The 22,654-nt window shown below is 37.5% G+C and overlaps 2 protein-coding genes across 14 annotated transcripts in view; one reads left to right on the top strand and one right to left on the bottom strand.

The window, feature by feature from the left end:
• The window catches only part of TTC14 (tetratricopeptide repeat domain 14), a 170,245-nt gene extending 163,289 nt beyond the window's left edge, over positions 1-6,956 (bottom strand). Inside the window, exons 1-3 of the mRNA XM_086844097.1 lie at positions 6,579-6,956; positions 5,636-5,767; positions 4,233-4,274 (exon numbers count right to left, since the gene is read on the bottom strand). The gene's annotated coding sequence lies outside the window, so the exon portion shown is untranslated. The remainder of the gene's footprint in view (positions 1-4,232; positions 4,275-5,635; positions 5,768-6,578) is intronic.
• Positions 1-22,654, top strand: part of PEX5L (peroxisomal biogenesis factor 5 like) — a 105,921-nt gene that overhangs the window by 59,605 nt on the left and 23,662 nt on the right. For 2 of the 13 annotated variants that reach the window (XM_086844125.1, XM_086844116.1), the window contains 6 exons: positions 5,070-5,135; positions 6,909-7,013; positions 8,312-8,350; positions 18,932-19,043; positions 20,816-21,025; positions 22,098-22,224. In XM_086844125.1, coding sequence (XP_086700251.1) covers positions 5,070-5,135; positions 6,909-7,013; positions 8,312-8,350; positions 18,932-19,043; positions 20,816-21,025; positions 22,098-22,224 — 659 coding nt within the window. Of the gene's footprint in view, positions 1-5,069; positions 5,136-6,886; positions 7,014-8,311; positions 8,351-18,931; positions 19,044-20,815; positions 21,026-22,097; positions 22,225-22,654 lie in introns of those variants that run through there. The other 11 variants (XM_086844118.1, XM_086844114.1, XM_086844121.1 and 8 more) reach the window with 7 other exon arrangements.

A 22,654-nucleotide genomic window follows, 5' to 3' on the forward strand; every position in this document is an offset into this window, starting at 1 on the left:
CACCTATAAAAGAGTTTCTAAAAGACAGGCTCAGAAACAGCTGGCTTGTAACAGCTTGCCTGTTCCAGTTAACTCAGAGCAATGTTTCATATTCTGCATTTCCCACAAAGACTATATTCGTGCTCACTGATAAGCTGCTGATTTTTCCACATAAAATACCACCACTTCTCAGTTTGTTTCATTGCTTTTCCTAAACAGACTGCAGAGCTAGTCTGAGTTCTCTGAATGTTTAATGAAACAAAACCATAAAAATTGTGTAGCAGGAGGTGAGGAGCCCCTACCACTTCAAAGAGCAATACATCATGTGCTGGGAGGAAATGAGGGAGCAAAGTCCATCATTTAATCCATCATGTGTGCAGTAAACATTTAAACATCAGACAGCACTTTAGTCACAATTTTTTATTTTGAAAGTGATCTGATCTCCTGGAATTTTACTTGAACAGGTAAATTATTCTAATTCAGCACATGCATCATTATGGCAATATAGCAAATAATAGCAAGTAATTCTGTTGCTATGTGTATGTTATCAATGGGGATCATGATACTGAAGTCAACATAAAAGGAACTGAAATTATGGGAGAGAAAATGCTTCAGTACTAATTCTTTGCTGAAGATACGAAACAAATTTTAAAGTGCCAGTTGCTAAACTCAATGATTTCACAAAGTTCCTTGACACAGACTAAGCAGAGATGAAAGAAATCCTGCAGCTATTTCCTAAGATTTTTGAAGTCATATACCATTGTGCAGTCAAAGAACTCATCCCTTTGGTGATGCAATTCCAAATTATTAAGAAGTCAATCAAATAAGTGCTAAAAAAATAGTTTCTACATATTCACAATGGTCTTATTAAAAGATGAAAATTGCAAAGAAAGAAAAGACTGCAAAGCATCTCATCCAAGCCTTCTATCACAAGGAGATATATTATATAACTCATTTGTAAAAGGATCAGAACCTTAAACAACCTCTAAGTAGTTAGTTCTGTCCCAGACCTCCTTCCTACCAGCCCTGCTCTGTATTCCTGGCTGAATTTCCTGTTTACAGTTAAATCATCATTATTGTTCCAACACTACAGTGTTGTTATCTTCTTGTTATCTCAAACTGTGCACTTCCTATTATACTCCAAATAAAACTCTTTGATTCAAGTGAGAAAAAACCTTATTTCACATCCTCCTCCTCCTCTCAGCCTGCAGGAATCATACTAGCTTATAGAGAATGAGTTAGGTTTGACAGAATTGTTTATTAATTTCCAGTCATAATTTGTGTTCTGGTGTGTTAAGTACAGTAACTTTGCATAAGTTCTTGAGAGCAAAATGGGTCTTGCAGAGCTTCCCCCAGAGATGTTTTGGAAATTGTCCCACTTGGCTTTGGAATGAATCTATAGGCTTCAGACTGAGACAGCTTCTCAAGGGAGCACACGTGATGTGTCAATAAACAGAAAACCTTACAGTGCCATTTCAGTGCAAATGCTTCTCAAACTGGAATGCAATTTAACCACACTATCGACTTTTAAATAGATATAAGACACAGCCCAGTGAGGGGAAATGTGAATATTTATGCTGATTGCCTTTTATCTGCTTTTGTCCCTTTCTCTGCCATTTTTCTTGAATGCAGTCAAGTCTTTCCATAGTAACACTGAAATCTGTTATTCCATCAACATAAGAATGAAAAAATGGGTAAAGGGATGAAAGAGGAGTAGAACATTGTGAACTCAGCAAATATGGATTTAGCTGCTTTACTGTAAATTACTTCTTGGGCAAGTCTTCCTATAGCTGCTTCCTTGTCTGTGGCCAACTCTGTATTTCATCAGAACCTTGTAAGAATGAACTACTGTGGGTCACAGGTCAAAAGAGTGGATAATCACTAACAGAGAGTTTGATAAGAGGTTCCAAATAATACAAACACAATATCAAAGTAGTAGCTCAGGTTCTGAAAGCTGCTCTACCCTGACGATGCTGCTTCCAGTTCAGGACTGAGAGCTTGTTCTCATTTCCTCACCACGGTCAACTGAGTATTGCATAAAGGAATTGTGTTCCCGTTTATCTTGGATATATACCTGAATTCATTAGGCTTGCAATAAAAAACTACCACCAGCTTTGATGAAACAGAATTTTCTGTTTAAATATCCATTTTGTATTGGTCCATAAAACTGCCTCACCATACATTTCCTCATTATTTTTAATTGTATATAAAGTGCAAGATATAACACCACTAGAAAAAAGCAGAAAAGTATAGATGAGAAGAAAGACATATGCTGAAAACATGAACATAAAAGCCTGAGAAGGGGAAAGATTGAAGTCATAAAGAGATTGTATGTAAATCAAGAGCTCAAAATTGTATTGTACTGTGGACACTGGAACTCCCATGGTACCATTGTATAGCTTTGTCTGCTCATTTTGAGAAGTAGAAATCTTAGTGCTGCACAATTTAAAAAAAATAAAGCCAAGTTTTTCCCTGCATTTTTACTTTCAAGTTGCACAAAATGGGAAGATTTGTGGAGCATAAAGCCATTTGGAATAGGCTGCTTAGCTGGTACTCTAATACATCAGCTGCTGGGGGATCTGGAGGGCAGCCAAGCCTTCCAAATCCAACACCTTAAGCAGCACAGGAAGACAACAGCTGCTAAAACTTCAAGTTTTCACTAATGCACTTTTCATAAAGTTTGCTTTACAAAGGCTCTCCCAACCAATAAAGATATTTAAAGTGCAGACCGGTACTTCAAGATGTCCTGAACTGCTGGGTTTTGTTTTCATTTTGTTTTCAAACACTTCAATTCAATAGCCCAGTGAGAAAGGTCAGGACATCTGGCCGTACTTTTTGGCGTTACATTCATAAATGCAGAGAGGTGTTATTCTGTTTCTTCTCAGCTACAAAGGGAGATGCCCATGAGCCCAGAAATCCTGCCATACCTGTACCTGCACTCTCTGAAGATAATTTTTTTTTATTCTATCAAATTCCTTTGAGGAAAACTGTTTTAAAACTTCTATTTTATAGAAGCTTAAATTTAAACATGGCCGTGTTGAGATGATTTCTGTGAAGAGGGATGCATTGTAGTGTGTCAATTAAAGCTGAAACAGCTCGGTAAGATCTTTGGAAAATAAATGGAACAGCACAGGTTTGTGTAAAGAAGGAATACTTTCTTCATGTATACATATTTAAAAAAAAAAAAGAAAAAAGAAAATCTGATCATTTCTTTCTGCTCGCTTTCTCACAAGAACAGATGCTATAAATATTCCTGAAAAGTGAATTTAAGTACCTTAAATATTTGTCAAAAGCAAACTTATAATTATGAAATGGTTTTAGATAAAATCATTTTATGGCATAGATGACAACAAAGAATTTCTGCAATTAATCATTATAGTTTAAATACTGTTGTCAAAATGTCAAACATTTACAAAGCACTGGCTGTTGGCTTTTCATATGCAAGAACAAATTTGCAAATCACTGTAATGAAGAAAATAATTACAGAATTATAGAGTATTGCACTAAATAGTAATGTTTCAAGTGTGACCATGTGTCCATTCTGACCCACCCATCTGGACCTGAAGGTGATCTCTTGGTCCCAAGCACTTAAGGCTTTATCATAGATGAGCAAGGTTACAAAGCTATATGCATCACTTATTATAAAAATAAAAAATAAAAAAAGTCAACTTTATGCTGCCCAAGAAATTTACATTAATACATTCTTACAGTAGTTTAATTAAATATTCATTACAAAGTACCACATTTAAATAGTGTGTCTTGTACAAAATTGAATTTGAAACTATTCACAAACAGCAGCAGAAAAAAAAAAAAATTTCCCTACAAAATCCTGCTAAATCAGCATACTCATATGGAAATCTCTGTTACTATCCATTACCTGATCCCAAAGGATAAACTTAGAGAAATTGTTATTAAGTTTTGAACCCAATGCTATTAGAAATATTTAGCGTCAGGGGAATACTCAGAGCTCTACTCCTTATTTTGCTGTGGAGATACTACCTAAAGGAACTGTTGCATTTTTTTAATGTACCAAAAACTGAAATACTGACACATTTCTCAGTTTTTGTTAAGCAGTATCTTCCATTAAATCAAATAATGCATTTTTTTTCCTTCATCAATTTGTCATGATTTGCACATAGGTTATCATGTTTTACATCACAATTGTTTCCATTTCTATATTGCAAACCAATAGGGAATGATGAAATTTATTTACTAAATTGTTAAACTGTGGTTTACATGAGCAAGTAACTTACCTTGCAAACCTCCACTACCAGCAAACTGTTCATTTTGAAGTCCTGGAAAGTATAAAATTAGCTGTTACAGAATTACAGGGTTTGAACAATAAAATGCTGTACCAGGTAAATTTATATAACTCTTTGGCTTGCTAAGAAAAAACAATTAGTATTGAAGGAGGCTAAGTAAATAGCACCTTAAAAAATAAAAATTCTATAACAGTTATTGTAATAAATGTGCTTGAGATTTTAATTTCAGCTGCAGTTGACAACAGTAACAAGATTACCCTGACCACAGGAAAACTGGTTTTATTTATCTCCAGTTCTTCAGCCTAATGGCTTCATAGGCAAGAATTGGTTCCATAGTGGTCTCTACAGGGAAGAGAGACCAAAATTTTCAAGGTTACCTACCTTACATAGGACAGCAATATTAATTTCTAGTCAACAGAATAAAAAGCTGTATTTTCCAGTGAATTGTTCCCCTGTGTACCTCTCTATCAGAAAATTTAAGCTATTCAACTGTATTGGCTTTCTCTTTGGTATCCAGGAAATTGATATCAGCTTCTAGTTTCAAAATGTTTCACATACCATAGGCTGAGCAGCCAGAAATGTCAAGCTGACTTACACACAGGAAAGTTAAAGATCTAACTTTTAAAAAAAGGTAGCATTAAACCACTTGCTTTGCTCATAAAAAAATAGCACAGAGGTATCCTTTGGGTTGCTTTTCTCCATTGTAGCATGGCCACTTTAAACTGGTGAGACATTTTATATTTGGTGTCAGCCACTCCCAGGGCTTTGCAGTTACGTGTGTGGAGGATGAACAGCAGGCACTAATACGAGTATCATGACTCTTTTCAGGCAGTAGGTGAAACCTTGAAGAAAAAGTGGCTCTGTCTTCAAAAAAGTGACCTGACCTTTGCTTTGGTGGGTTTTTACTCTGCAAGAAATAAAAAGCACTGCATGCTTTCCAATGCATCCTTCCTAGCTGATAAACTATTTTGTTCTAGCACTCAGCACAAAAGGACTACATTTTATAAAGACCAATAGCATGCTATTAGTGCTAGCTAATGATAGCTCATGTGTCATACTGGAAACAAGCTTCATAGACCTGGAATATGTCATATGAATCATGAACAAACACGTAATTGGCCCAGAACCTTTGATATGCTTACCAATTAAAAGTAATTCTCATTGAATTTAATATATTTAATTTTACAATGACTTTGCAGTTCTTTGGATATCAAAGGCATCACAAATCCAGCATGCTTATCATTTATGACACTTCTGCTCTGAGAATTTCTTGCAGCATGCAAAGAACTCTCTGTAGGGTATCTGTGATGTGTTGCACAAGCAAGCTAATCTAATATTGACCTGATCAGTAATAAAATCAGTTTAGAACATGTAATAGTACATAATGGTTTTACCTGCAATTGATGAAATGCTCCTGAAACAGTCTGTAGTTCGGGATAAGCAAGAGTGGGGCTTTTCTTGACACCGCTAGCGAAGATAATTCTTGTATATGATGTCTTAGCAAAGAATCCCTTCTGTTAACAGACCTTTAAGGATTTAAATATATTTAAGTCCAGTTGTAAAATACTTCTTTTATGGAGCCAGATCCTGCAGTCTTTGCACAGCTAAAACTTCCATGGAAATCAATAGGAGCTTTTAAAGTATAATAATAAGGACCTGCCCAGGGTCACTGGCATAACACAGCTCTGCTGTGATGCTTTATGTGTAAGCTCCAACCTTCTCTGTCACTTGCAAGAGGCAGAGATCAAAATAAGACCAAAGATCAAGCTACAGAAACCCACATGAATTCAAGATGATAAAGACCCTCATTAAATAAAAAGAATGGCATCAAACAGCATGGCACATAATGTTGGTACACATTTTGTTTGGCTAATGTATATTAAATAATGTCAAAATATCTTAACTTTGTCCAGAATATTTAGAATGTATTAAGAGAATTTTAAGAAAAGTGAAGTTTAAAAAAAAAAAAAAATCCTTGCTGTAATTTCTACAACAATGATAATTTTGGGGAGAGCTGTAGCAATGTCTACGATGGCAGAATTTGGCTCCGTATGTTCTGTTAGCAAAAACCCAGACTGTTTATATGATGTAAATTGCCTTTTAAAATGTTACTAGAGCTATAAACTCTGTGGGTCCAGATTATACATTCAAGTTTCAGGGAGAGTTTGCCTCAGTGAACAACAAGGAACTGTGCTTTATTTGAAAACTCCACTTGACACTATTTTTAAGAACAAAATCCAAAAACCCACAAAGAGATATTTTGGGTATAAACATTTGGATAACTAAAATTAAATCAACGGGGTGATCCTCCAGCCCCTGCTGCTCTGGGGATTCTACCTGCGGAAGGCTGGCACAGGGGAACTTCCAGCAGGCCTCGGCCCAGCAGGAAAGTGCCGGATTCCTGTTGACTTCATTGGGGCAACTCTAACGAGCCACCAGACCACGGCTAGACCCCAACTGCCTCCTTAACCATTGGGTTGACGGACCATTTGTTATATTATTATTATTTTTACTATTTTTAAACAGTGCGTGTTCTGCTTCCAACCCAGCTTCGCTTCCAGGCGCGGGCGCGGCCGGCGTCCCGCCGGGCCGGCTCGGGAGCGCGCGCGCGGGAGGCGGTCGGAGCCCGCTGCTGACTTGGCGCCATTGTTGGTTTCGCTGTTGTAGGGCAAAGGCGCTAGGGCGGCCGATAAGGCTGTGGCCATGGTGATGAAGGAGATTCCGAGGGAGGAGTCTGCAGAAGAAAAGCCCCTCCTCACTGTGGCATCCCAGGTGGGCAGAGCGCGGGGCTCTGAGGGGGCCGCGGGCGCTGCGCGAGTCCCCAGCCCCGCCAGTGGCATCCCGCTGCTTCACTGAGGGGGGAGAATAGCCTGGGGTAAATATTGGGGGTTTAGACGTTTTGACGTGAAAATTTAAGCAAAAATGCATTTTCCCCCCCAGTTCAGTTACGTGAAAGTTGTTTAAAGCTAGCGTAAAATCTTGGTTCTAATCATGCCATCAATTGTCATGCCATAAATACTCATTTGCAATTCATATATAAAATATTCCCATTCGGTGCATATGTAAAATAAGAAACGTCCAGTTCACAGTAACATCATTTCCAATGTCTCAGCTCCCATTCCTAAACTCTCACTGGGGTTCTGCTCCTGGTCTGGATCAGAATATGTGACTTTGCACATCTCATTGCTTTCATTTCTACACCTTCACTCAAAGAAAGGACATATGTCCCCACACTAAACCTTACACATACCTTGGAGTAGACACCATGAATTTGGTGGTTCCATTAGTTTCTGATAGACAGTGACTGAACACTACTGTAAATCACAGCACTCTCGTACGAGAGCGGATTTGATTCCCTCATTTTGCTCACATACATGAATTTGTTCCCCAGGCAAGTGCATTTAGTATACTGCTGATATTTACTGCACACAAATACTTCCAGCTCATCAGGAATGGAAATTGCTGGGAGCTGTTTTTATGTGAGAGCCTTAAATGAAATCCACAATCCTGTTTTATTCTACTCATGCTTTAGGATAACAGCTACTGTACTTTAGAAAGTTCTAAGAGCCACACATACCAGCACGCACTTCTCAGGCAGAGCATCACAGATGTGCTGCACTAATACACATTCTAGAAATACCATCTACTAATTTAGAAACCAGGTCTGGCACCTCCTCCTCAGGCCCTGTTGAACACCAGGTTTTGTTCATGGTGAATTCCAACATCTATGAAGAGATTGCACGAAGGAAAAAGATGGTCTGTTTAAAGCATCATTTCTAATTTTCCACTAAGTGATAAACAAACAATTAGAAACCCACATAAAATGCAGCCCCCTCTAAACCTTCACTGCACCCCAAAAAAGCTTGACATGCAAAACTTGCCTTGGCTTCAACAGGGCCAGGAGTTCAGCCTGGGTTCATTAAATGTTTAACACACCATTTGTAGTGGCTGTCTGTCAGTCTCCTCAGCAATAGTCTATGACAAATTTATGAGTAAAATGCTTGTGTCTGTTAGTCAGTGTAATTTCTTTCACTAAACACAAATACCTACTTCCCTGCTATGCACCAAAGGGGTGCAGAAGCCAAAAGGAAGCAGAATCAAGTGAAAAAGTGAGTATTTTCCATAACCATCTCTGCATCATGTATGTGTGATGTGCAGCTGTACGACCACATTGCATATGTCATTTGTCCCCTAATTGTCTGGCTGAAGTGTTGGTTTGAGGTGCTGTCACTGCAGTGTGTCCATGTGAACCCCTCATCCCCACCATCCACGCAGGAAAACGCTCAGCTGTGTCAACCATCCCCATCCTGTCTGTCTCTGCGCTTTACATGATGAAACAGATGGATTTGGTTGCTGCTCACGGGGTGGAACAAGTTCCAAATTGACTGTAAATTTCCCTAGCTAGATGGGTCAGGAGGATAAAGCCTGGTCTTTCCAAAATTCTCACCACCACCAAACCCAGTGTGAGCAGGTCCACATCTTAGTGAGAAATTTAATGCATTTAGTATCTATGCTGCTCCAACCTAAGCAAAAAACCTGCAACTGAATTGCAAGGATCAAGCCCAGACAGAGGAGAAAAAGGTGAAAAAAGAGGAAAAAAAAGTGAAATCCCCCTTTTCCAAAATCCTTGATGAATGGAGGATTAATTATGTCTGACTGTGGAGACAGTCTCCACAGAAAGCATAACTGGAATCTGATACACAAAGAAGAGTCTCTAAATCTGCTTTTTGATAGTGATAATGTACATAGGCCCCTGAATTTCTAATTTAAAATATGTCTCTTTGCTCTCTTCCTCTGGAAAATGGTAAAAACATATCCAGCACAGAACAAGACAGATTAATAGTCCCATTTCATTGTGATGCTCCTAGCAAAGCCCAGCTTTTAAAATATGACATCTATTTTTTGAATAAACATTGTGAATTAAGTTTAAATTGTTTCCGATTCACGGATTATTTTATACCATCAGATATGGTTTTATATCATCAAAACTGGAGGCAAATCTTCAAATAACATGAACCAAAAAAAGTATCACAGACTCCTGTGAGGCTGTATTTGGCAACTGGGAATCTCAGTCACCATTCCAGCAGTAATGAGTGTACTACAGTGAGCAGAGGGGTATTCCTGGTAATTGAATGGACCTTTCAGTATCTATTTTTTGTAATCCTGTCTTTCTGTCTCAATTACTTTCCATAAAAGTCACTTTCTTCACACTTACTGGTGTGAAAAAGGATTCAGTAGTTGCCAAATTTAATACTTTAAGCATCAAGAGGGTGATCTTTCAGTTCTAATGGGATTTTGTAGACTATAACTCTATCCATGTTGCTGTCTCCCTTTATCTTTTTAAAGATAATTCATAAGAGACTGAGACAAATGAAAAAGAGGCATTTTTTTCATATTAATAGAACCTAGAAAACATGTAAGAAAGTTTGCTGAAGGTTCAAAGATTATCTGGATATTAAGCTATGAGCCAATTACTTCTACCTGAAGTTGAGAAATAAATGAGAAAAATCACACATAAATTTGGTTTTAATTGCAAAATAAAATTCTTATTTAACCTCTTCACAGCTTCTTTGCATTTGTCAGGAGAGGAAAAAAAAAATCTTGGTTCAGAATTACTTTCTAATGAGAAATTTAAACCTAAATATGCCCTGAAGTCAAAGTTTAATTGTGCAGTCAGCTGTGAAATTCCCAATTTACTACAGGTCAATGAACTTCAAAGGATCTGATTCAATCGCATACTTCGACCCAGACTTATACTTTAAAATATGATTAACTGCTTTATTGAGCAGTAAAAGACTTCATGCTTAAACACTTTTCCAGCAAAAACAAAAGAAATCTCACAGTGTCACAGGAGTTATTTGTCACAGATCCATCACACCTAATTTAGATTCATTGTTAGAGTACACAGGTTGGAAAGCTACTCATGGTAGGATCCCTATAAAGACAACGGAAAGAAAGAAGGCCTGCAGGAGGGGATTCATATCCATGACAATGTACTGTGGCCAATATACTCTGGAATTATATACAACAGAAATGAGAGTTAATGAAAACTTCACCAATAAGAAAAAGAAATGCAAAATATATCTTGAAAGCTATTCCCCACTTCTGTTTGTAGCTGAAAAATATAGGAGCTGCCTCTTGAAATTTATGGGACCCACACAGACACTGCTCAGAGCAGAATTTTGAACCTGAGCAGTTATAATTTATAAAGTTAACCCACAGAACACTTTAGGGTTTAGAATTTGAATTGGAAATAAGAAATTTTAAAAGCTGGAATTATATTATAAGAACCATGCTGAAATTCATCCTCCCCTGTGAAAAATGCAGGCTATGGCACACGTCAGAAAAAGAAATATGTTTCATTACTACACCCCAATTAACTCCACCAGATGTTTAAGGCTTTTTTGTGGTCTATAAGGTACTAGTTAGCATTCCGAGTAGAAACTATTATTTTTTTTAAGTGAACTTCATTTGCATGCCAATACTTAGTTGATCGAAGCACATTTATATTTGCTTAAGGGCTTGTGAATAAAATATTCAAACATTTCCACTGTCTAAATTCCATTGTTTTGGTGTTTCGATTTTCATTTGCTTCTATGTATATTTTTATGTGCCTATGTATGTATTTTTTTACTTATTTTTGTGGTGGTGATATGTTTTTGCTTAGGTTTAGCTTTCTTTCCTTGCTTGTTTTGCTAGGCTTTTTTGTACATTTGTTTTCCTCTGGTGCTTTTCTGTGGGTTTGGGTGGGTTGTTTGGGGTTTTTTTAATCTCTAACAGGAGATTTTTGAATGCTTTCATTCAATTTTGTAGAGGAAACAGATTAAAGATAGCTAATATTCAGCTCCCAATGTTCTTAGCAGTTTTCTGATGTGTGTATCAAGGGCTCACTACATGAATTTGATTGCATAATCACAGTTTTCCATATAAACTTAACAGTCCCATTTGAATCAATCATGTTCATTCTAAGCTTCTTAGCATTAGGCTTGCACTGACTTCCAGCCCACTCCATAAATGTTTTCTCAATAAGATTATAACAGAATGGTGGGATGTTCCAGTGGATGTAATTAGCTACCCTTCTCTTCTACACCAACCTAAACCAGAATTCACTCCATTTTAACTGAGTGATATACATTCAGATAAAAACCAGAAAAATCATACCAGTTTTGATTATTGTCATTATCAAATTGTGGAGTGCAAGAATTCATGGTACATTCCAATCTGCCTTCTGAGAACAGTGGCAATTTCTTCACTGATCTTAGGATAACTAGGCTTGAGATACTGTTTTTTGGATTCTTTTTACAGAATTCATGATAAATTTATTAGCCATATTTTCTGCACATCTCAAATCTGATTTATTATAAAAGCTTTGAGTAGTTTATCAGGGGACACATCCTAAGTTCTACTGATATCTCTTTTTCATCTATTATTAGGACAGGGTAAATACTCAAAGAGCAAAAGAAAGAAATACTAAAATGAATAAATGCATGCTTAGCAGTACAAATATTAATTGGTTCTTTACCTCCAAGTTAAATATTGCTCAGCATTTATTGCTTTTAGGGCCATATGCATAATTTCAGCAGAAATATTCTCATGAGTACAATAAAATTGCCTTGACAATATGTTTAAAAGCCATAAATTGACTGCTTTCCTAAAGTTATATAGATCTCTCTGTCACATAAATTAAATACATTTTTCACAAAATTACAATTTTAATTTGACATTACCATGGGAATTGATGGTGTAATTTTTTTAATAAAGTAAAAAAAAAATTAACCACATTGTTTCATACATTGGGAAATTCCTTACTATTCCTTAAGGACAGAAAGATTAGACAAACTTTTTTTGTGAATAATATAACACATAAGTTTATCTCTGCCTTTTATATTAATTAGTAGGTGTTATTTTTCAGAAGCTTCTTGGCTCTTCATTCATGAATACTCCAAGTGTGAATATACTGTCCTGTACAGAGCTGCAAACCATGTGCTACAGTTCTAGATTCACTGAACTTGCTGTTTTTCCAGTGAAACTGTTCTACTGAATTGCAATTCACAAACAGCTTATGAGTTTCAAGCTCTCCAAGCTGCTGAAAACATCCCAAAGCAACCTGACATGCCATGACAGGGAAAGGCCATAAAACAAGAACATATGATTTGGTTCCTGTGACCAGACACAGTAACACATCCAAATTCATGGCCTAACTCACAGATATGCTGCAGAACTTTGTTTGAGAAGAAAAATCCACAGAGAGGACCTTAGAAAAATCCATGTGGTTTTCAAGCAATTACAGCCCATATGCAAAAATATAGCAGGGATCTCAAATTATCTATGGTGATGACAAAATATTGTCTTTGATCACTGCTGTAAATCTTCAGCCTAGATAATGATATAGGGCAAGGGAGAGGCTCAAACAGAAATCACCAGGTAACACCACAAAGAAAACTCATGGCCAAATGATAAATAAAATCTTCTAACACCCAGGAGGGAGAGGTACTTCATTTTTGATAACAGCTTCCTTTAACTTAAAGAAGTGTATGGGGATAGCATGAATGCAACAGGCAGATGTACAATAAATCACATTTCTGTATGGGTACAGACCAAACTGTAAGTCACAGTTAAAATCTGACAGGAGTACCTTTCCTCCTCTTCCCCCAGGGCTCTGATCCAGTGGGACACCTAAGCACGTGCTTAACCTCAAGTCTTCCAGAGCATGTTTAAGTGCTTGGCTGAAGCCAGGCCAAAATGCAGGAGCCAGACCCAGCTCTCATGTTAAACCTGCATTTGCCAGACCAGGTTGAACAAGGGGAAGGAGATATTGAGCTGTGAGATGTTTAATTTTACCTTGCAATAATACACCATAACTCGTACAGGGCAGCAGACAGAAACACAGGCGGGCTGTTGCTGTGACACAGAGATCACAACCAGAGCTGTCACCCAGAAATGCAACTGCTCTTTATGGAAATGCAACTTAAGCAAAGGTTTTGAACAGCACAGCTGGCACATGAATTCAAATATCCAGTGCAGTGTCTCCAGCGATCCTCCCACAGCTTCTCTGACTTCACACAAACCCTGACAGCTGATTGTGTGAAGCCCTGGGGGTGACTTGGTTTGTGTGATTTCAGGTAAGAAATTGCCACCTCTGATTCACAGGCCACACCACACACTTCCTACTGCCTATCAGCAGAGCATTGGTTATCACCTGGTGAGCAGGGCTGGTCTTCAGAGAGGCAGCAACACCAGCGTGCTCTTTGCAAGAGGGTGCAATGAACTCATCTCAGTTTTAGAGCTTCCCACAATTCACATGAGGTGGAAGTCAGTTATACCATGTGCCATGTGAGTTGATTCTCTTTTCTGATGAAAACCAGATATTTGGCTCTCATTTCAGCTTCATTGGGACATGTATTCATAGTAGAGTGACAGAGAAAAATTAATGTATCACTCTGGCACAAGGATGGGGCAAAAAGCCAAGTAATCACACTTACTACACAGGAATAAATAAGGTGTGTGAAGCAGTAATTTTGATTGTAAAATCTTTATAAACATACTAGAAAAGTGAGAAAATAAGAAAAACAAAACTCATGCAATTTAATTTTTATCATGAGACTACTGAGTTTGTCAGGCGTTCCCTCTCCAAACACCCCTCTGCAAGCAGGAAAGGTCTCCCAGTTTTTATCCTGCCAAGATAATGATCCACAGACATAACTGACAGGCCAATGCTTCCAGTTATGCTCTAGAAGACAATAGCTTGCATTCTTAGTTGGGGTTCCCATTTATCAGTGTTTAGAAAGAGCCAGATAGTAGAAATCAATTTATTTGTGTCCTCTTATCTCAGTGAGTGACATCAAAGGTCATGAGGTGCCAGGTGTGTGCAGAGAACCTGTGTGTCAGGAAACCATTGCTGTGTATCCTAAAAATTATTAGTGATTGGAATTAGCTGGTGTCTCTTGCCTAAGCACAACACTTACAAGCTGCTGGAATTGATCTGACTCTTCTACCTGTTTTTCCAGTGTCACCCAAAGAGTAGCCAAGTTTCTCAGAGTCCAAATATGAACTTTTTCCAGTAGAAAACCTGAGTTAAATGTTTCCTGCTTTCTCCCATGCTCGTGGCCACATGTTCATCACCACTCTCTGAGGTGTCTGGAGCAGCTCATGTCACTGGTGCAGCCCAACCACCCTCTCACCACACTGAGTGGGCAGTGCAGGAAAAGCTCTTGTGCCCAGGAGCAGCTTTGCTGCTGAGCTGTACAGGGGATTACCCAGTAGTAGTTTGGGGTTTCCTAAATTAGTGCCATGAGTAATTCAATCAGGCTCAGGCAACAAAATGGATCCAATCCAAAATTCAATCCAACTCACTTCAGTAGCAAATTACATCTAAATTTTAGATGCCTTTTGAGCCAGTCCTTCTAAAATAAATCCCATATACAGCCAGGGGGAAAGCTAGGTGCCTTTGAGAGCCTCCTGAGGGACAGCCTAAATTGGGCAGGAATGATCTCCCTCTGGAGTTGCTTTTCTAGGCATTTATCTCTCCCCATTGAACATGAAGGGAATTTAGGCACTTAATTTAAGAGAACTAGTTCACTCTGTGCTCAAAACATAGGTGCTAATTAGCTGCCCATGCCTGACTGAAAACCCTCCCAATTTAGAGTCTAAATAATTTATCTTAAAGACTAGCATTATGTTATGCCCTAGTAAAACTTTTACAAAGAAACAAACCTGCATGCTTTGTGCACTGCAAACATATCAAGATCAGGAATGCAGTAAGAGAGGATATAAAATGGGATAGAAGGACCATACCTTAATTACTGCTAAATGATCCTTGCTTTGCATATTTTGAAGCAGTGGGGCTGATGTCAGACACTTTTGACTCTCCCAGTACCTCTTTCAAAGCACCCAAAAGCCCCACTTACATGCTTTTTGGAATGAAAAATTACATACCCAGCAGTACTGAGTATGAAAACCACCTTTTTCTGCTGTGCTGTTCGCAGAAGACTCATTTGAATTTAGGAGTATCTTATCCTATGGATGAGCATCTTCAGATGTGTTGGTAGTAGGGAATATCAGCCTCCACAGATTTCACACACCCCTCAATTAAAGGAGTGCATGGGCTTCTTCTTTAATTAAAGTGAATCTTACAGAGAGAACTTAAGTTCCTGGAGACATTATGAGAATTTATGGCACCCACTGGCTAAATCAGTACTGAGACACCCCCGTTCTCCCAGGCTGAGTCTGCACCGCTTGGCTTGTGTACAGATATTGAGCACAGAAATCCAGTGTGGGGTCAGACACCTGGCTCCTGCCCCCAGTGCTGCTTCTCCAGCCCCCAGGGATGTTGGGTGACTTTCCTAATTTCACTTTGCTTCCCCCATCTGCAACACAGAGATAATACTCCTCAGCTCTTCAATGGGGCCAGGCTTGATTCATGAATGTTTTAAGGCATTCTGTGATTTTTCAACCTGAAAGGTGCTTGAGAACCATAAATTATTGGTTTAATATAGATCACAGTTTTCATCTCATAAATCTTTTATGCACTACTCCAAGTTCATGCCTGATATAACTCTAATAACTTGAGCAGTATTAAGCGAGGGATAAATTTGGTACAGTATATGAGGCAGCAAAATAAAATTCCAAGTGTGAGACCAAGGGCTTAAAAAGTGTCATTTCTCACAGAGTAATGTCAGAAACCTACCCCACTGCCAACTTCTGTACAGAAAAAAATATAATTTCATGGCACTCTAACTTGTTAAGTCTTAATTCATCATTAAATGTCTGTTTCACATCAAAATAGTATTTCTCTAATATTTTCTATTGCTATTCACACGTAGTTTGTGTTTATTGAGAATTAGGAGATGTGATCATGTTTTTGCAATCTGTTTTGACAAAAAAAGAAATTGAGTTGAAAGCAGATTATTTTTCACAGGAACAAACCTCTCATTAAGACATTCCTACAGCTTCTAGTCCTTAGCCATGGAAGCAGAGGACACAGGACTAGGGAAGATCCTCTGGGTCATAGTCACATCATAAACAGCAGTGTAGAAGGCTTGGCAAAAGCCATTTTTAGCAGGTGGGCATTTTGTCCCCTACAGTAAGAAAAAAAGTACTGTTCACACAGTTCACTGTTGTGATAGTTCAGTTCTTTGAATTCCCAGACCAGATTTCTCATGCCCAGTTTAGCATTCTGTTATCAGGCCAATATTTCTCTATAGCTGAAATAATTTTGCTCCTCCAGTGTCATCTGACAACTCTCCCTTTATGTGTAGATGAAGAATAACTATATTCCTACTCAATCTTCATTTTGTTAGCCTAAGCAAGTAAAACTCTTTTAGTCTTCCTTTAAAATGTAATCAATCTAATGAACATAATAAAGAAAATTCTGATATGATAACCATCTTTGAAAAGGAAAAAAAATATTAGACCTCATACTTCAGTTAGACTTTGGTAAAATTCAGATCTTAATTAAGTCTTGTCTCCTTCCCCTCCATGGCTTTGATTCTTAACATTATTTCTGGTCTTCCCAGAGTTTATCCTCTGACCTCTGCAGCAGGTTTGGGTAATAAACTGCCTTTCCAGTTGGTCTTCAGATTTTCTATTCTTCACTGACTGCAATGAGTGATCTTGGGTACTTTGGTTCTCATAGTCTTCATTTCATCCTTCCCCCATTCTTTCCTATTAAAGAAAATTTCCATGGAATGTAATAGGAAACTTGATGAGAGCATTTGAATCTTGTGATCTTGTGATAATGTACCTTATTGATAATTTTATAGATACAGAAACAGAGCATTTCTATGAAGTTTTTATATTTTCACTGATTCCTGGAGAACTTCTTTCTTCCCTCCTGTCCCTCTCCACATGGCCTAGGACTTTATGTGATGTAAATGCAAAAAGAAAAATAAATACAAGCAATTTTTGCTGATATCGAGATAAACTTTTAAATTACTAAAAGTAGTTTGGAAAAGACTCAACTCTTAACGTAAGGCATCCACATGTTTTTCAAAATAGTCATAAGTAAGGACTGTCACAAAATCATAAAAAGAGAAATTAGATCTACTTAAGTCATACATATCATCATTAGGTGACCTGGGGATGATGAAAATCAAATGTGTGCAGTTGATATAAAGGCAATTTCCAGTCAAGTGTTGAGACTCACCAAATGAAGCAGGTGCCTTCTGTGCATTGAATGAGACAGCAACCTGGACAGGCAATCCAGAGTTAAACCCCTCATGGTGAATTCCTTGGTGAGCTGCATCTGCAGTCTGGTTTAGCACATGTACATTTGGAGTTTGGGACAGCATCACTGCCAGATTTCCAAATTCAGATCCCACCTTTGCACGTTGTGCTGCACCCAGCTGGGCAGGCAAACACTCATCTGTCTTCCATGGTGCTCATGGAAACTGGTGCAAAAACCTGAGGTTTCAGGGCAAAACTCTGAGGTCCTGGGCAGATGCATTTGTGCACACACAGCAAGTCAGTGTTAGATATCAGCTTAAAGGTTTGATCCATCGAAATAGTGGGCTTGTTATTTCAATAGCTCCAGCATTTTGCTGCAGCTTTGCAACACAGAAATGAAGTTCTGAACAGCAGTGAATCTAATCTGGTTTGTTGTAATAACTTTAGAGATAATCCTACTTCTGGAGTAGCTCAGGGCCAGTATTTAACAAGTATGAGGATGAATAAATACCCTTTTTGGCCAATTTTAGTCCATGTTAGCATCCCAAATTTAAAAATTCAAACATATCTGAAAGAAAATTTTGAAAATTCAACAATGGAAAAAGAGCTAGAACTGAAGGTCAAGAAGAAGAAGGAGAGGATAAAATAAAGCTGAAAGAAGTCCAGACAAAAGCAAGAATGGGAAAACATTTTTTCAGATAAAGAAATTAAGACACTAAGATAAAGTAAGTGCGGGGCACACCATCAGACATGCTTCCAGCTCAGCTTAGGTCTTGATCCTCTAAACAGAGATAGATGGTAAAGAGGAGACTTTTATTTCTGAGACTTGTACAGTTTTATCTTTTTAATTCCTGATACATTAAATTCCTTGTAACACAGAGATTTCTGTCAGGTAGAAGAACAAGCATTCATCCAATTAAAAACATAAAACTTTTCCTAAATAAAAAAGTGTTTTATGAGTCTTCCCACAGTCAGAACTCATGCAGGAAGTTCATACACTCGCCAGGCTCCATCCACTGTCATGCACACGTCGTTGTACGGCAGAGAAGTGTTTCCTGTCTCAGCAGGTTATTGTTTAATGGGCTAATGCTTATTTACAAGATGAAATGTTATTGTGGAAGTTCTCTGGGGAAAAAAAGGCCACTTCCAAAAAAAACCAAAGCCATGCTTGGCCTCCTGGTGATAGAGAAGGGCAACTTCACCATGGATTTGAAGGGAGCTGCATCAGGCCCTGTAACTTTAGCCCTATAAGCAATAGTATGCAATAACTGCTAAGGAAAAATCATCTTGCTGCTTTATTTTTTTGTGTGATTTGTTAAACTGGAATATCATTTTGCCCCAAAATAGTAACTAAACCTTTTTTTTTAAATTATTATTTTAATCCCAGTGCTATTTGTGCATTGTCTAATTGCAATATCTTACTCTCACAATTAAAAATAAAGCACATGATATTGTGAGAATATGTTTTATTTCTGTAAATTCTGCATCCCAAGAACACTCTGTGACCTGGGGTTCTTTGTTGCTAGCTGGTGAATGAGCAACAGGAGAGCAGACCCCTCCTGAGCCCCTCCATTGATGACTTTCTCTGTGAAACTAAGCCAGAAGCTGTTGCAAGGCCTGTAACATCGAATACTGCAGGTAAACAACATTCTTTACTATCCCTCAGTAGAGAAAAATAGTTTTAGTTTTAGCTTAATTATAGCACATTTTTGTCAAGTAATTTTTTGGTTTGTTACTGTGTGCACAAAATCACAAGCTCGCATTAAATTATAATTGCCTGACCTGTTAGAAGAAACACTTTGTTCATTACGTTTTTGGGAAAATCTGATGTGATTCAAATCACATCACTTCTAGCAGATCTTTGGGGCTGAAATTAATGCAATTTATTTAAGTCTCACAGGATGCACATATGAGTTTGAATCAATTCTTTGTATTTGGTTTTGCAAAATTTTAACCTGTGGGAAAACCCACATTTCAATCAAACACATTCGTTACTCTAGAAAGAGGTTTTTATAATGAAGTCTTGGATGAGATGTTAGAGAGAAAAAGGGGGAGTTTATCCAGGCTGAGTTCACACACTTTATTAGTGAAAGGATTATATATTTCTTACCTCCTTTGTATTGCAGCGAGGCAGTATAGAAGGTAATAAAAACTAAGAGTGAATCCCAAAAACCTTTTGAATTATACTGAATTCTGTTTGAAGTATATTGTCCTTTTGGAAGTATTTTTAGAAATTGCTCCCTCCTACCCAGTTCTGTGCAAAGGTAATCGATGCTGTTGAGCAGATCAGCTGAGAGACAATAATATCAGCACAGCTCTGCTGTGGTCTCTTGCTGCCTCGTGAAAGGACTTGGCTTGTTAGAAGCCATTTAATTAAAATTTATATAAATGTAAATTATTAAATGAATAATTGACAGCTGAGTGATTATCTTGACATCTAATTAATGTGTCTAAAGCAGCATGCAAGTTCCAGTAACAAAAGCTGAAATACTGAATTAGATAAAAATTGTAAGTAATATTTTCTCCCTTTTAAAAAGATAGCTGAAGATATTGCAGGGATGAATAGAACTATTTCAGGTTGTTTAAGGATGGTGTTTGTTTTAAAATGCACCTGTACATTTTGCACCTGCCTTGAATATCTATCAGATTGATGTGGGTGTTAATTAGATGTATTTAATAATAAAATAAAAAAATATTCTATGGAGATTGATGAAATTCAGTGATTTCCAAGAACACAGATAAAGCACTGCAAGAGATAACACAAATACATTTGCCAAAAACACCTGCCCTGTAACACAATGATAAAGAAGGAGTTTTTCTACCTTTTACATGCTAAAGAATTGTGAATGTTACTCTTTAGGCAAATTTTAAAAGAAGAGCTGAAATTGAGCATTCCTTTCATACTGATACAATCCTTAATAGAAATGTCATTAGACTTTGTACTTGTGGCCAAAGGGACAAACAACAACAGCAGAAACTGTTAACAAACATCATTCCTTTATCACCCAGGTCCCCCAGGAGCTGTCTGCTCCAGCACTGCCCTAAGCAGCTGCTACCAGGACTTAACAAATCATAAGATTAAACCAAATCTTATTAAAAGCTCAATTGAGCAGGGAACCCTGACAAAAGACATCTTCACCTGTGAAGGCCCCAGACATAAGACCTCGAATCTTTAAGATTTTCAGAGGGACAGGCTTTTTTGCAAATCCACTAAACTGCATTCAGTTAAGTACTTGAAATCCCCAGGCATATTTTAATATACTGGGCATCATCTCTAGCCAGGAAATACACACTTATTCTAGCCAAATGCAAGCACATCAGTAATTTTTTCCCCAAATAAAAAAAAAATCTTAAAAAGTGAGCTATTTGAATTAAAACCATATTGAATTTTTTAACATTTTGTCTCTAAGTATTATCAACAGGTCTGGATCTCTTGGATCTTAGTGAACCTGTCTTACAAACCCAAAACAAAGCAAAGAAATCAGAGAATCCTTCAAGAAGTGAAGGCTTAAAAGCTTCAGCCCACAGAAAGAAGACAGAGAATCCTGACCTGATCAGTGTGGATTCTGAGCAGAAAGTCCAGGCTGTCAGAGTTGCAGACAAGTCTTCTCTAGATTTAGGTAAGAGTGTAGCTATTTTATCAGTGCTCCATAGCCCTGCTTAGCACAAGATTCTCCTGGCTCCTATCACAAAATAATGAACAACACCAGAATTTTTGCTGCACCACATTTCAGCAGTGTAATCTTTGCTCCCCATTATAAACTACTTGAAGTACTTTAAACCTTAAACACTCTGAACACATTTTACATTTTGCCTTTGCCATTATACCTATTAAGTTGTCACTAAGTGTGCTAATAAAGTTTTGAAATTTCTTTGGAAAAAGGAATTTAGGGTGTGTAAAATGGTAGAAAAATCTGTAGGGGTGTGATGAGAAATTGGTAAAGGACACAAATGAGAGGCAGCCCATACTGATGTTCTTTTCAGAACTGCAGGTGTCATAAATGCACATTTATATTTGTAAATACTGCTTTATCTGTGCATAAGAGAGAAAAAAATCCATTCTTGACAAGAGAGATATATTTATACAGACAGGAAAAAAAATCCCCAAAACAGCTCAATATCCTGCCAAGTCTGATCTATTGACAAGCTTTGGAAAAGGTGAATTTGATTTAGTTCCATCCAAACTAAATTACTTGCAGTGCAACTGAGAAATTTGCAAGGTAAATGTAATTTATACCAAAGCAGCAAATTTTCCATTCATCAGCACAGAAATTCTTTTAGAGACCTTTATCTTCAAACAGGAACTGAACATCTGATCTTTGCAAAGTGAGTGAGACACATGACTGAATAATATCAGTTGCCTACATAGTCATTTTTACACTTTAGTCTCTATAAGAAGCTTCATTTTTGCAATTTGTCTAAATTACATACAAATCACTGATTTTAAGTCAAGAGTTACACTGAAATTCTGACAATGAGTGCTAACAGATTTAGCAAAATGTTGTGAATTTCCAAATATTTTCACACCATATCAACTAGAAAGGTGCACAGTATTTCTGTATGTTGGACCTTTACTAAAATATAGGCTTTGATAGCATTATCTTCTTTATAACACACATTCTGCAGAGGAGATAAAATTTTCAGCAGCAGTTTCTTTAAAAGATTCATATTTTTCTATTCTTTATTTTTCAGTTGATATTCAGACACAGATAGAGAAATGGGATGATGTCAGTTTTCATGGAGACAGGAGTAGCAAGGTCCATCCTTCTGCAGAGCGAACATCATCATCATCCAGAGCTCCATCAAAAGAGATTTTATGGTACAGCTTTTTGCTTTCCCTAAAAAAACATTTTCAGCTCAGCTTTCTTAATTCACAGAAACTCTTGCTTAATAGCAAACCATATTATTAAACCTGTTATGATGGCATTAAATGTGTTCAAGTACATATTTTGGACAATATATCATTAGCAAATGCATTATAAAATGCCATTTTGTCAGCAATTTTTAATGTTGTGGAAAATAGCGGGTGTTAATAATTAACTCAATAAATGGTGGTGAGAATTCTGCAGAGACATGCAGTGAAATCCTTTATTGTAGTGATTGATTTCTAGACACCAGCTGAGGCACAGTCTCATGTCTTTGTCTAGCCTCAGTTTCCCTGCCCATGAAATAGAAGAGTGAGAACACAAAGAAGGGTCCAAGCACTTTTGATAACTGCAAGTTAAACAATTCAGTTGAAAGAAATAATC

Source organism: Cyanistes caeruleus, chromosome 10, assembly GCF_971803275.1.
Source record: "Cyanistes caeruleus chromosome 10, bCyaCae1.hap1.1, whole genome shotgun sequence".
Lineage (NCBI taxonomy): Eukaryota > Metazoa > Chordata > Aves > Passeriformes > Paridae > Cyanistes > Cyanistes caeruleus.